Here is a 15,229-nt window from a genome sequence, read left to right as displayed (position 1 = left end):
CATTTAGCTACAAATTATATACATAATTATAAATTTTTATTATATATAGCCTACCTCTATAGTGACAATAACTTAAATGTTTTCCTTATACCAGTCTATCACCACCAACATAATGTTAATTCAAAATTTATGTCTATAGGCTAATTATAGGTTTGTAAACATTCGGGATGCGCACGCATCATGGTTGCAGAAAATAGCCTTCACGGCTAGAGAAGAATAAAATAATAATAATAAAAAAAGGTAAATTTGATTTTATATTATTATTCTTATTCATAGCCTACCAAAAACACACTGGCTTGATGGACGTGTCTCTGTATTCGCTTCTTTGTTAGCAAGCACCATCTTGTGGCTAATGTTTGCATTACAAATGCTCGTTTTAGGCCTATTCTTCTGGTTTGACATCATTTACATTTTCTAGGCCAGGATCATGCACCTGACGAGGACACAAATGGGTTAACAAAACCATAAAGAGGGTCTGACCTGGATCAGCACGAGTGACATGCTTTTGCTCGTGTTTATTTCACCTGTCTGAAGCTTATAGCGAGGTAAAACACAACAGCTGTATTGTTCAAGCTTTCCTTTATTCTGTTTTTGTTAAGTTACATCTGCTTAAAATGAAACATTTATTAAGCGAATCTGGGGGGGGGGGGGCAAAAAACAAAAAGAAACAACAATATAGTTTGAATACAGCCCTGTAGTCGAGTCATCTTTGCCCTTATTTTGGTAGTTCTCGAACATAAAAGCACTCATGTCCAACAAACATTTCAGATACTGCAAGTCACTCTCCATAGACATGCCTCCTCCAAAACACATGACCATGCACAGGTAGACCAGGAGCTAACCAGCAACATGATGAGAGACTGCTTTGGTGGAGGGTTGAATGCACTGAGGAATATGGTTGGACAAACATGTTATGGTCCTACACCTTCCACAGATGATTTAAATACCTATAAATACATTTAGACTACTTAAATTTGTGATTGCTATCAGGATGTGAAGAGTTTCAACCAGCATAACAAAAAGGCTTTTGAACCAAGTCACCTACTCTCCCTTTAATTCATGTTACATCAAGAATGATAACTGTAAAGATAACTATACTAACATCCACACCAACGCAGTATAATGTTTATTATAAGCATGCACCATAGTTTTATCACCTGCCATTTGCAAATGCTTAGGCTCTTTAAAGCAGGATGGATTCTGATTGGCTGTTAATGTTTTTATTTTTCATCAAATGGAGAAAGAAAATAATTCTGAAAGTGATTCCAACAATATTGTCTCTTTGTGCCATTATTGTTATAGTTGTGGTGTGGACTCTGCTATTCTTTTCAATTCAGAGCCATTTTTAAACCTATATCTTAAAGGAATAGTTCACCCAAAAATGAAAATTCGGTCATTAATTACTCTCCCTCGTGTTGTTACAAATTTAGATGCAATAAGCATGTGCTTTGATACAGTTTCCAAGCTAAAAACAAAAAAAAGAAACAAAACAAAACAATAAAAACCAGGAAATATCGTTTGTAAGGTCTTATTTTACAATACATTCAGAACGCAATTTTATAGCCTAAAAATCAAATAATGAAGCAAATCCTTTACACAAGTTAATAAACATTATCAATATGCACAGATTTCACAAAACAGCATAATTATACAGAAAACCCAAACCTGAGGCGTTTTAATGGATCAGTACGAGCTTAACCCGAATTCTAACATTTAATGTACAGTAAAACTTAAAAATAAAACAAGAAATCAAAAGCATTTTTTCCAAATCTTTTCTTGACACTTGGTGTCAAATTAGCGAAAACATTCTAGCCCCCAAAATGCTTAAACCTCTACGGTGGCGGCAGGGCCGTTTGTGGTGCCCTCTGTGCTGGGTTTCTCTCCCTCTGCTGGTGGCGCCTCGGCGGTGCTGCTCTCCTTGGCTTCCTGCACACTGCTAGACAACTCTGTCTTGTCACTGCTCTCTGCGGCTTTGCTCTCTTCCGCCTCCTTCTGCTCAGCAGCGGGAATGCTGTTGGGCCCATCGAGAAGCGCCGTGGATTCGTTGATGACATGCGTGGTGTCGTTTGCAGGTGGCGTCTTTACGGTGCCGTTTTGCACCGGGAAAGCACCCTCTAGAGCCGTGTAGAGGAACTGGTACTGCTCCTGGGAAGAGTTTAGAAGTACTTTAGCATTATATTTACAAACTACACTACGACCACAAAATCAGCCATAAAGGGAGATTTGTCACATGAAAACTGAATAAATAAGCATTCCATTGATCTATGGTTTGTTAGGATAGGACGATATTTGGCCGAGATACAACTATTTGAAAATCTGGAATCTGAGGGTGCAAAAAAAACAAACAAACAATAAATATTGAGAAAGTCGCCTATACAGTTGTCCAAATTAAGTCCTTAGTAATGCATATTATTAATCAAAAAGTAAGTTTTGAAATATTTAGGAAATGTACAAACTATCTTCATGGAACATGATCTTTAGTCAATATCCTAATGATTTCTGGCATAAAAGAAAATAGATTATTTTGAGCAATAATTATTACAGTGTGTTGGCTATTGCTACAAATATACCAATGCTACTTGAAACTCGTTTTGTGGTCCAGGATCACATTTAGCAAAGGCTAGCAAAGTTTGAATTAGTCCATGCTAAAATATTAATAGTGTAAATCATAGAAAAGGATAACCAAGGGTCATAAAACATCATACAAAAACAATGGAAACCCTAAACAATTTTTTTTTAATGGTACAGATCAGTATTTTTCTTTAATCTCATTAATGAAAAATAAAGTCACAATTGCAAGAAATAATTTTTTTTTTTTGTAAGATATAGTAGTTGTAAGATATAAAGTAGATTAAGATGATGAAGTTTTTTTTCCACTCTTCTATAGTCAGGGTATTGCCAAATGTCATTTTTGACAGGAATGAAAACAAGGCTGTAAGGGATAGAAGCTGAGTTCGTTCAATGGGTTGTACTGTTAACAACATTTCAATTTTTCAGCTGACAAAATTTTCAGTCGACGAAAACATCATAAAACAGTTTTGAAAGTTGTGGGTTGAGAAAAAATACATGAGCTAGGATATTTATACAGTGTGTGCCATCGTAAATCTGCAAATTTATCCCCCACAACCTTGATTTCACCCGCGTTAAATTCAATATGGCATCTAACCTGACCAAGATCTACTGTATTTATAAACAAAGCAAGAACTTACGATTGTTTCCACCATCCCCTGTCTCTCCTTGCGCAAGTTTTTGACTACTTGGAAGATGTCCACTAGCTTCTCTGTGTATGCGCTGTCCAAGATGTTCCATAAGGCACAGAAGATTCCGGTACGTGACGATCCATTGCTGAAATGAAAGTTTAAAATCCAACAATTCATCCACCCATCTCCATCAGGAAAAGTAAACTAGTGTTGATGGACTTACTTGCAGTGCACCACCATGGGGATGTTCCGGTTCATACTGCTGTTGTCATAATTGCCGTTCTCTCTGATGACCCTTATCATCTCTATCAACTCCTGAGGGTTCTCCGGAAGCTCACAGCCTCTCCATTTCAGGAACTGGTACTGATCCACCTCCAAGACGTCTTGCTTCTGTTACAGGATTCAAGACGGATTCATATGTCGGCAGATAATGACGTCACAGATATTCAAGTATCTCCTCATGCTGAGGAGAAGGACTCTGCTTACCTTCGTGGACTGTATTTCCAGACGCCGCCTCACGTATGTTGGGAAGCTTTCTGTCTTTTTTACCTCAATTTCCATGTCTCCAAAAGTTTTCTTTTCATCTCCCCAATACTGACAGCAATAATCCTGAAACAATACAAAATAAATATGGCCTGAAAAACCATCCATCCAGCCAGCCATCCATCCATCCATCCATCCATCCATCCATCCATCCATCCATCCATAAATCCATCCATCCATCCGTCTATCTATCCGTCTGTCTGTCTGTCTATATCTATCTATCTATCTATCTATCTATCTATCTATCTATCTATCTATCTATCTATCTATCTATCTATCTATCTATCTATCTATCTATCTATCTATCTATCTATCTAGCTGTCGGTTTGTCTGTCTGTCTGTCTAGTTTTACTTCTTGTCTGTCTATGCCTCAATCTGTCTGTCTGTCTATCCATCTCTCTCTCTGTGTTATTGTGGGAGGTCTTACTTTGCCATCCTCTTGGCAGTCTGTGAGCATGACCAGTGTTTTAGTTTGTTGCTGGTACAGCATGAGCAGGAACTCTGCCGTTGTGTTTGGTAAAGGCCCTTGTGCTGCAATCAGACTCTTGTGACACCAGTAGCCCTGTTGGAAAGCAATAACAAGCATATTTGATTCATATTTACATGTTTTAATCAGTTAAACATTTCCTCATCCACTCTAATAACTGTATTAAAAAATAACAATATATTAGATGATATAAATTCAAGAGAATCAAGTTTTGTACCTGAATGAATGAGGCATTGATGTATTCATTAGATTCTTCTTCCTCGTCTGATGAATACTCATCCTCAGGGTCACTGGTCTGGTTGCCCTCAATGTCCAGTCTAAACAGGACTCTATTAAAGTCATCTGGAACAGAAATGCTCATTGGTAACTCATCTGATGCTTATTTATAATGAATAAATTAATTTGTGTCTATATATTATATACTGTATATACAGTAGTTTTGTAACATGCACTTGAAACCAAGATCTGCAGATTAATAAAGTTGGTGTTGGTCACTGACATGGTATAACAGTTGAGTAGCGGTTTTTCTTCTTGTTGTCCTCGCTGCTTCCCGTGTTAAATGTTCGCCAGTTTTTAAATTTGGGCAGTCTCTTCATAAAGGAAAGCAATGGGAAAATGTGCTGCATTAACAGTCAGATACACACAGTATAGGACACTTCAGTGTCCTAACAAACAATCAGCTGAAAATCAAAGAGGGAAGACAAACCTGGAACTCAATTTCGAGCAAACTGGGGTCACTGCCATCTTTCTGTCTGAGGGTGTTGAGCGCTGAGTGGAATTCAGACAGTGAGACCTCTGTATCTCCAAATTGGTTGTACTCAATCAGAGCAGTGTGGATCAGTATGTACTGGGTCTGTCACAATCAACAACACAATTAAATGTGTATAAACATATCCAACAAATGTAAAATAAAGGGTGTTACAACATAATTTTTTGTCAAAACAATCCAAAGTTTTAAAAATAAAATAATGGGTGCTACTTGGCCAGATTCGGTCACACTAAGGAACAAAATATTATTATAATTTTTTTAATGTATTTATGGCTTAATAATTATACAAAAATATAAATGTTCAATTAATTTTCAATTAAAATGTAAATTTTAAGGATGTTAAAATATGATTTTTGCATATTTAGCTCATGCTTATATTTCACACTTATATGTAAGATTTTAAAATTTATATTTAAGATATATTTTAACATCCATAGGTTTAATTTACATTTATATGAACACAAGAAAATGTAAATGTAAAAACATGTAAATTCTAAATACTACAAAATGTTTGACATTGAAATTTCACATAGGTATTTTAAAATGTTTATGAATGTTAAATGACTAAAAATCCATGACCAATTATTGGTAATTTTAATTAAATAAATTACTTAAAATTAAATAACTAAATAAATATTTAAAGTGCCCCTATTATGGGTTATGAAACGTTCATATTTGGTTTTGGGAGTCCCCCACAACAGGTTGACATGCATGCAAGGTCAAAAAACACTTTTGTTTTCTTATAATATGTATTTATCTTTACCTTATTTGCTCAACGACTCCCAAACAATTCGCTCAACCATTAATTTTTTCAAATGAATCGCCTTTGTGTGATGCTAATCTGCGGTGATTGGTCGATTTAATTTAAAGCAATGTTTGTGAGCTTTTAACGCTCCAAAAGTGTCACCTAGTGGCAAAGAATGAATTTGCATTTTCATTCAATGAGAAAATCAAGTTTTCCCAAGGTCTGCGTGCGCAACAAGTGGGCGAACAATATGCTAATGTTTCACATTGACGTCAACATGATAGGGCTTGGGATTCATTTTAAAAACAACTCGTTTCAATGATTCAGAGTCGACTCTTTCTTTTGAGAGACAATAACTTTATACACGGTGCACTTTCAGATTTAAAACTTTGCAGGATGTTTTCATTCACTTAGAGCTGTGTTACACACTACATGAAAGGGCATTTTTAAAAATCCATAATAGGGGCACTTTAAACATTTTAAATAAATTGTCAAATACATTTTTAAATTGTTAACAAAATTATTAGCATCATTAATTATAAATAAAAGATTTTGAAAATGGTTAGTGTATAACAAATTGGGCTTTTTAATAATACCTTCTACAAATTTGGTTTTACCAAATTGATTAACAATAAATCAGTGAATAAAAGCAAATCACCTCCACTTGAACCATGAGGCAACGCTGGCGACGTAGTTTTGCTACGAATCCATAGATGTCCATTTTGCCCTCTGCCTCGAGAGATTCAATCATTGCATCAATGCTGATATATGTTCCTGTGCGGCCGACCCCTGCACTATAGAAGACACAACAACATTCACATTAAGCTTTATCCACTCCAAATGACCCTTTAGTCAATGCCCTTTTTTGATACCAAATGCACATAATAATCTCTACAGCCCTGTCTTACCTGCAGTGGACCACAATCGGGCCACTGAAGAAGTTGTTGAAGGAGTTGACTCTTCTCCTGAGCTTCAGAAGCAGACTGGGGTCTCCAGGCACACCATGGTCAGGCCAGCTAATGAACTGGATATGAGTGACTTCTCTTTCTGAGGCCTTCTCTCCCTTCTGTACACACACACATGCACACATTAAGTCAAAACCATTGGAATGAAGCACATAAGAAAAAGTGGACCACACACACTTACATTAGTCAAGGTCAGATGACGAATGATATAATCAGGGCAGTGTTGCTCAGATCGGATTTTCACCACAAAATCGTCAAAAATCTCAGTCTCTCTGTCCAGAAATGGCCAGTACTGAGCGCATTTGATCTGAGAGGACAAACATCAACAGTCAGTGGAAATAATTAACAAATAACTAATAAAAAGGACAAAAACATGAATAAATACTACAAATAATTGTACAACAACATTGGACCAAACACAACCTTGTTGCCTTCCTCACAACGGGTGACCATGACAATAATGGATGACTTTTGCTCCCAAACCATTTGCCAGAATTCACAAACAGTCTCATCCTTGGGTCCTGGAAAACACGCCCAACAAAAACTGAAATCTAGAAACTTAGTTCATTGTCATTTTTAATAACCTTAATTGTTGGTGTAAACAATTCTGCCACAATTTTGATGGTTGTCAGGCAACAGTAATATAGAATGTTGGGTAAAAGTGTGCATTTAGTGGTCGCTTTAAATGTGGCTCAGCCAATCACAATTTAGAATCATAACCATCCATTTAATAAGAGGATTTTTACCTTGGGCTGCAATGTATTTCTTTGGCTCTTGATATCCCTGTAAGGGTTAAAGAGTTATAGTACATGTTCAAAATTAATTAAATATATAAATAAATATTATTTAATTGAAATATTAAGTATGCTATTTAAATTTGATTTAAAAATGACGTCCATTAATAAAGTTATATTAAAATTAGTTGAGGTAAACAAGCATTATATATAGCTAGAGGATAAATGACCCCTACCTCGATAAAGCTGGCATTGATGTATTCATCTTCACCTCCAGTTGAAAGAGTAACCCGATTATAGTCATCTGCGAATTCATGCACAAAACTATAAATTCTCTGATTAAAATATGAAAACTACACAAGGAATTGTTTAAAACGATTTCTTCATGAAAACTGGAGTGATATTTACAAGGCAGAATGTCAACGTAGCGGTTCTTGGACTGGTTTTCCGGTTTCTTCGCTTCTTTAATTGTATAATTGGAGAAAATGCGGGGAATGCTCTGGGGAGAAACAGAATCTGAATGTATTTCTCATTATATTTAAACAGTAAATGTAGCTTCTGCAAATTTATGGTATCTAGAGAATCACCTGAAACTCGTCCATAAACAGACGGCCCTCGTCAGCGATCTTGCTCTTGTAAGCATCTATTAAACCGTCGGCATAGATGGGCTCAACTCTGCGCAGAGGTTCTGCTGGAGGACATGAAACATCAGACTCTGAAAGCAGTTTAACTTACTTTTGGAATGCACTGAATTGACTGATAGGAGTGAATAACATACGTGTGAGAAGAATCTCTTCATCCTCAGCAGTCCTGTGGTGAGAAAGCCCATCAGAAACATTGATGAACATTTACAGAAAACATTGTGATAACAGAGTTCAGAGGGCAGCTGGGAGAAACTGTGACACTGACCGCTTTCTTTTGAGAAGGTACAATTTGAAGAGCACGAAGAGGAGCGCTGCTAATGTCATAATGATTAGAAACACGAAGAATCCAATGAGAGCCTTGTCATTGTCTGAGGAAGTAAAATATTTACAGATTAAATTAGGCTGAATAAACTGCTTACAGTATTTTTGTTCATTCAATTGTTTCCTCAATAAAACGTTTTGCACAAAGAAGTGAATATGTTTAGAATCATGTACACTTAAATGAGATGTAGTCATATCAGTAGCATAACAATTATTTTTTTCAATAATGTTAAAAATCATGAGCCAATGAGCTTGCTTCTCAATATTTAAATACTGGCCAATGTTTTATTTGATGTATTATTGACCATTGTAAAACGAAATAATAATAATAATAATTTAATGAATAACTGAGAGCACCCTTAAAGCACTTTGAGAAAGATGAAACATATAAGACGTAAAAATGATTGTATTTAATTGAATGGGCAAACATCTCCTCTAGTTGGGCTGGAACAAGAAAAGGTTGTTCTTACATTTAGTAGTAGCTTCAGAAGTAATGCTAGTTGAATTTCCCTCTGTATTGTTGGCTGTAATCTGAAATGAATAAATGTGAACCGTGAAACACTGTAATTCCAACACATGACTCTTTGGCTTTAATGAATGACAGATGCTGAAAGACATTAGGTGGGATTCAAATACCGTAACATCATATGTTGTAAGGTACTTAAGATCTGCAAATGTAAACAAGCATTTTTTCTGTGAATATGCAGTAGTTTCTCCATTGTATTTGATTTGAGCTGTGAATTTTCCATCCCCTCCATTCCAGACTATCTTTGGTCCCTTGTTTTCACATTTTATTTCAAGAGAATTGTGAGTAGGGTGATGTACTTCAATTTCTGATTGGAAAATGGGCTCTATCAAACAGAATGAAACAAAACATTTTAGACAAACAATGGCATATCATTTACACACAATTAGCATTTAATTGCAGCATTTATGAAAATTACATTCAGCAGTAACCTGATTAGATATTGTGTTAAATGACTGTAAAGATTAACAACACATATTACAGATAGAAAATGCATGGGGGTAAATCTTAATATCCAGAAAATAACTGCAAAATGAAGAATGACAGAGGGAAGGGATCTAGGAAAAAAAAAAAAAAAAAAAACTTACTGTCAGAAAGTGTTGCAATGTCACCGCTGTAAATTTCATAATCTTTTTCTTTGACTGTTCCAGTAATACTGCATGTATAATTTTTATACGGCAATAATCCTGTAATACTGCAGACTGTACTAGTGCCACTGTTTGGTCCACAGATCCTCGCTGAAAAGACAAAACATACCGGAATAAAACATTAACCATCTATTACTAATATCATAAAAGACCTTGGAGTATTTTTACAGATAATGTGCTGATGATAATTTCAATGATGCTGTATTGGTAAAACAACAGGAAAGTGTGAGCTCTTACGATGACTGTATACACCACTATCACGGAGTTTGCAGCTGGCTGAATATCTTTTCCATTGAATCCCGGAGCATTGATCTCCCTCGAGTGAATTCCAGGAGATTTCCAATGAGGTGCTGGATCTGGATTGAAATTGCCCTTTCTTTTGCTTATCTGTAAGAAAGAAAAATAGAACTCAGAAATGAAGCAAAACAAATCTTCACAATTCATAATCAACTGCCTAAAAGACCCTGTCCATAATACAAAAAAATTACAGTCGTCTTATTTGGATTGCAAAGTGGGACAAGGTAGAGTGACGAACAAATCAAGAGCAGAAGTGATAAACTTGTAAAGAGAGGAAACCAAAGACATTACAGTATAACCATGAAAACCTTTTAAGTGTTTAATATTCTATTATATAATTTAATGTAAAGAGTTTTAAATGTGTCTTCAGAGTTTACTTTTTAGGGTAGAATGCAAGCTAATAAAAAACGTTTTGCTAGACCTTATTAATTAGCAACTCACCACATGGTATTTGAAAGGAGAGATTATGACTCTTGATGATTTGATTCTCATAAGGGTATTGTCCAGTGCAGGTATACTGTTCATTGAGTGATAATAACACTGTATCAGTTAAATTATAATTTTCTTTCCTATCTGACGAAGAAAGAAGAAAAAATCATTAATCATCTGTTTAATAATCAAAGTATTTGTGATGCTGCAATTTGAAAAGAAGAAAAAATTTAGTGATATATTTACAGTGTCATGGAAACATTTGCATTACTTACTGCCATGAGTGCAAACGACTTTAAGTGTATCATTACATCGGGCTGGTTTATTAGTCCATTCAAACTGAGAGGGAATAGTTCTATTGAACCGTATTTCAGGTTTGACTGAAACAGAAACATTCAGTTGCTAAAAACAGAGGTCAAATGTCTCAGATCACAGCTTACATGCACAACTACAAACGCCAGGACATTATAACTGACTCCATTTAAATAAATTCTACTTCAAATAAAATCAAAAGGGCATGAATTCATGTATAACTGTTCTGTTCATCTTTTTTTTTTTTTTTTTGGATATACATAACATGATTTCCAGAAACAGATACTAATAATCAGTGTTTGAAATGTCGTCTATCAACATTTTTAATGTATATCATTATATTAATACATTAAATGAGCAATTAATGTAATTCAAATTCCAATTATGCCTCCAGTGTGTTGAGACCAATTCAAATTCACACTCATGAACTGAAGAAAGAGCTAATTCAACAGCATCGATGTGAGCGTGATAGTGCTTAAATATTCTATAGCTGTAAAAATAGTTCTTCACATTGAAAACTAAACTGAATAATGATACATCTGTTTAGTTTATTAAATACCAACCTGGAGGCAGAGCAACATTCATTGTGTAGTTACATGTGTCCAGTACAACGGTGTGTGTGGATGCGCAAGAGTTTAGCTCCGTTATTTCAACACATTCAGCCAGATTCCACTGAATACCAGTGAATACTGCTTTCAAACACACTGTTATTCTGTTATTATCAGTCACGCTTGTCACAGCAGTTTTTGAAACTTTTTCTCCATTTTCTGTACAAACATTGAGACAAATGTAAATATACATTATATGACAATATAAATTCAGCAACATAATACAAACACACAGTTCAAAGACCTGCTCTCTATACTGTCAAATTAAATAATGCAAAATCCCAAAAGAGTATCTGGAGACTTAAAAATCACATTTAAAAATGACAAGCATTGCATTATGCAACAAAATATCTGTTAAGTGTAAACAAATTGGACGTTTTTAAGTGTGAGGTCACTGTAAAATACGTCCCATCTGAGTCTATTTCAGTATGTTTTAATCTTTTTCACACTTACTACTGGAAGTAAAGGCGATGTTTCCGCTGGGATTACAGTCATCCACACTGACAGTGTACACAGTGCATGGTTTTAGCCATTCAATTGGAATTTCACAGTCAGTTTGGTTAGATATTTCCACAGCACGGATCTCATTGTGCTTATCCTTTATTCTGACTGTGTAAATTTGCTGAGAGCCACTGATATTCACCACCTGAGCTACGGTTTCGTTCACACTCTCCGAAAGGCTGTATTGACCTGTGTGTAAGTGCATGTGAACATTCACAAATTCATAACAAACAAACTGTGTTGAACAACACAATCAAATTTGACTTCACACAACAGGCACAATATAAGCAAATACTCACATGGGTCTTTAGCGGTACCTGAGAAAAGCACATATTAAAAAGTTAATCATCATAAATCAAGCTATATTTTTTCTCAATAAACATGAATAATTATATCAGAGAGCACAAATGTTGTGGTGTTACCCGTGATGCTGGTGAATGTGTGTAAGGTTGAGGTGGGTTGCGTGGAGGTGAGAGGTATGGTGGTTGCGTTTGGAGGTGAGGTGGTGTCATTTCTTGCACTTGGTTGAGCTGCTAGTTAACAATAAAAGAGTTAAAACTGGCTGATCAGACTAAAGAAGTACTGCAAAGTTCAATTAACGAATAAACAACACACTTCAAGAAGCAAATCATTACCTTGACCTGGTGTTAGTGAAGTTTGTGTAAGAGTGTGTGAGGGTGAGCGGCCTGTTTCTAAGGGAAATGCAAGTTTATGGTATTGAGCATAACTTTATGTAATTCACAAATATATTAAATATTGAACTAGTATTAACCATGGTAAATTACACAATTATAAATTTGCACTAAACTGAAGCTGCACAATCTTTGACGTCAACAATAACATTTATGGGAGGTGTGAAATGTAAAGTCTGCAACAGGTATTAACATTATTATTATTATTACAGGTACTATTATTTTAACGCATGTTCTAGGAACAATTTTCCTAGTTGATCACTATACCATACAGTGGTTGCACGAATGGTTTATTGCTGCTGAACATAATAACAGATTGTGTGGCTATAAGGAAATGAACGGTCATCTAAAAAAAATGTAGATCGGCACACAGGTGTGAGGGACTTTATTTAAATGAAATATATACAGCTCTCTCACTATAATTCACGCGTCAGTTGCATCATAAGTAGTCTAAAATGTGAAATTGTTTGTTTGGGTCTCTCTCACGCTTAAAACAATAAAATAAAATAGCTCAGATGGTGTGCTTGTAGCATGGCATGATGGGAAGATGGGGGTCAGAGTGTGTGAGAATAATAATGCAGGAGTGTGAGTTTGATGTCAGCTTTACCTTCAGTGGCATTTGCAGGCGTGATTGATGAAGTGGTGAGAGTGGAGAGATTTGACTGAGGGACTGTAATGATGGATGGACACCATGAAACAATATCTAAGCATATCAAGTTACTAATAATTAATTAATATTAAACATTAATGAGTAATGAGTATTACCATTAGCAATGTTTGATTACAGATGAATTTGCACCAAAATATACAACTATGAATTAAAACTGTTTGACATTTGCGAGATATTTTTTAATATTTAAATAATCTGTATAAAACTGTTTACCTTTAAAATATGTTTATTTTATTTTAGAAACTTGTTTAAACATGTTTAATATGAAAACAACAACACACAGTACAACTGAATGTACTCAGTGACATTTGTGTGCAGCATGGCATGATGGGATGCTGGAGGTCAGAGTATGAGAGACTGTGTGTGAGAGTATAATAATGCAGGAGTGTGAGTTTGATGTCAGCTTTACCTTCAGTGGCATTTGCAGGTGTGTTTGGTGAAGTGGTGGGAATGGAGAGATTTGTTTGAGGGACTGTAATGATAGATTGACAGCATGAAGAAATATCTAAGCATGTCAAGTTTTCACTGAAGTATATTTTCTGACCCATATGTTCAAATTAGGAACAGCACAACAGAAATAAAGCAACACTTACCTGCACCACTTGTTCCTGCATCTGTGGAAATTGTGAGATAAAAACCAAATTAATTATCAGAATTACATCGTGCAACTGAATGCTTAATCACTGATTTATTTCTGAGACTCAACAGAGCGAACTGCTTCTGTGCCAAAAGGAAGCGTTTTCTCCTGCTTTTAAAAAGACTTTGCTTTCCTAGCTATGCATGATTATGTGTCTAGATACATTTTATTTTGGGGCATTTAGGACTGCATTTAGAAACTGATGAAGCATGCTAAGTACTGTAACAGTTATTTCAACAAATACTGTAAAGTAATGGCAGATGTAATGATGCTGATCAATGATGCTCATTTATTTTGGCCAGACCTATTTGTGGAGTTACTAAAAAATAAAATAAAAATTCAGTTTGTTACAGATTACATTAAAAATGCTACAAGCTACAAGTAACCTGTGCTGTTCATTGAATGTTCTAATTCTTCTTCTAAAATAAAAAAATAAAAATAAAAGAAAATTCCATATTGGTAAAATAATAAAAAACATTAATTTTAATGTAAAAACAGCGTTACCTGTAGTGGTGCTGGTGTTTTGTTGTTGCAAGGCAGTGTGTGTGGGTGAGATTGATGTGCAATTCAGGTTTTTACAATCAGAACCATTTCCTAAAAGATAAGCGTTATTTGATCAAATAAAATGTTCATCTGGTCCCATTTTATATTTGGTGTCTTTAACTACCAGCGTGTACTTAAGTTTAAAATAAAATGTTAGGTACAATGTACTTATTGTGTTCATGTTGTATTGCAAAACACTTTTGCTGCTGTTCAGGTGAGATACAGGGCAGGTTAGGAACAGGTTTCACAGAATTTTTAAAGTAATTAATTACAGGAATTAATTAAAGATTACAGGAATTAAATTAAAGTAAAGCATACTGTATTATACAATAAATGCACTGTATCAAATGATTAATTTAAATGCAAGTAGCCTACATACAGTAGTAGTTATTTACACTTAATATAATTTGGGCCCTTGTATAATCCTGTTTGAGAAGGTTGGACATCACACTATGACCCAACATAGTACCATATTTTTGTATTGTTTAAAAAAAGGCAATACAAAATGTATTATTATTAGAGGTCGACCGATATATTGGTTTTGCCGATCAGTCGTCAATCAAGGCTGAGAGGACGCAAACATTAGCAGCACCTCAAGTGGTTAAAACAATGTGACCAAAACACGCAAGACCAACCCAAATGTTTAATGCCATGATTGTTACCATCTATTTGAGTTCTCCTAGACGCAGCGCTGCACTTTTGCATGGTGTGCATCTAACACACCTTGTTATTTTGATTAGATAATCACAAGTGCTCTAGAATAGAAGCAATTAAAGTGAGAGGGTATACATTTAATATTCACATGTATGTCATTTCAGTGCTATATGTAGATGTTTAGAGTATTAATTTCAACATTTACTAATAAATTATTACATTTTGAAGTTGCTTTAACATTAGTTAATGAAATATGAACTAACTTTAACCGTCAATGTATAATAAATATGGTTCAGTATACAATT

The 15,229-nt window shown here is 35.1% G+C and overlaps 1 protein-coding gene across 22 annotated transcripts in view; it reads right to left on the bottom strand.

The window, feature by feature from the left end:
• Positions 1–562: 562 nt before the first annotated feature.
• LOC306875475 (receptor-type tyrosine-protein phosphatase C-like) overlaps positions 563–15,229 on the bottom strand; it is a 30,676-nt gene continuing 16,009 nt past the window's right edge. For 3 of the 22 annotated variants that reach the window (XM_079426079.1, XM_079426061.1, XM_079426063.1), the window contains 32 exons: positions 13,684–13,704; positions 13,500–13,562; positions 13,028–13,090; positions 12,364–12,420; positions 12,151–12,261; positions 12,028–12,045; positions 11,681–11,917; positions 11,183–11,386; positions 10,583–10,687; positions 10,320–10,451; positions 9,819–9,968; positions 9,522–9,671; positions 9,045–9,259; positions 8,879–8,939; positions 8,353–8,455; positions 8,222–8,253; positions 8,031–8,134; positions 7,852–7,942; positions 7,680–7,747; positions 7,456–7,492; positions 7,133–7,230; positions 6,891–7,016; positions 6,653–6,810; positions 6,403–6,538; positions 4,937–5,083; positions 4,730–4,820; positions 4,448–4,572; positions 4,171–4,305; positions 3,687–3,809; positions 3,424–3,590; positions 3,210–3,345; positions 563–2,145 (listed from right to left, as the gene is read on the bottom strand). In XM_079426079.1, coding sequence (XP_079282205.1) covers positions 1,825–2,145; positions 3,210–3,345; positions 3,424–3,590; positions 3,687–3,809; positions 4,171–4,305; positions 4,448–4,572; positions 4,730–4,820; positions 4,937–5,083; positions 6,403–6,538; positions 6,653–6,810; positions 6,891–7,016; positions 7,133–7,230; positions 7,456–7,492; positions 7,680–7,747; positions 7,852–7,942; positions 8,031–8,134; positions 8,222–8,253; positions 8,353–8,455; positions 8,879–8,939; positions 9,045–9,259; positions 9,522–9,671; positions 9,819–9,968; positions 10,320–10,451; positions 10,583–10,687; positions 11,183–11,386; positions 11,681–11,917; positions 12,028–12,045; positions 12,151–12,261; positions 12,364–12,420; positions 13,028–13,090; positions 13,500–13,562; positions 13,684–13,704 — 3,785 coding nt within the window. In that variant the 3' untranslated portion in view covers positions 563–1,824. Of the gene's footprint in view, positions 2,146–3,209; positions 3,346–3,423; positions 3,591–3,686; positions 3,810–4,170; positions 4,306–4,447; positions 4,573–4,729; positions 4,821–4,936; positions 5,084–6,402; positions 6,539–6,652; positions 6,811–6,890; positions 7,017–7,132; positions 7,231–7,455; positions 7,493–7,679; positions 7,748–7,851; positions 7,943–8,030; positions 8,135–8,221; positions 8,254–8,352; positions 8,456–8,878; positions 8,940–9,044; positions 9,260–9,521; positions 9,672–9,818; positions 9,969–10,319; positions 10,452–10,582; positions 10,688–11,182; positions 11,387–11,680; positions 11,964–12,008; positions 12,046–12,150; positions 12,262–12,363; positions 12,421–13,027; positions 13,091–13,499; positions 13,563–13,683; positions 13,705–14,231; positions 14,322–15,229 lie in introns of all 22 variants that reach the window. The other 19 variants (XM_079426066.1, XM_079426067.1, XM_079426072.1 and 16 more) reach the window with 15 other exon arrangements.

This window comes from Barbus barbus (assembly GCF_936440315.1).
Source record: "Barbus barbus genome assembly, chromosome: 9".
NCBI lineage: Eukaryota > Metazoa > Chordata > Actinopteri > Cypriniformes > Cyprinidae > Barbus > Barbus barbus.
This window is presented reverse-complemented; position numbering and strand designations above follow the sequence as displayed.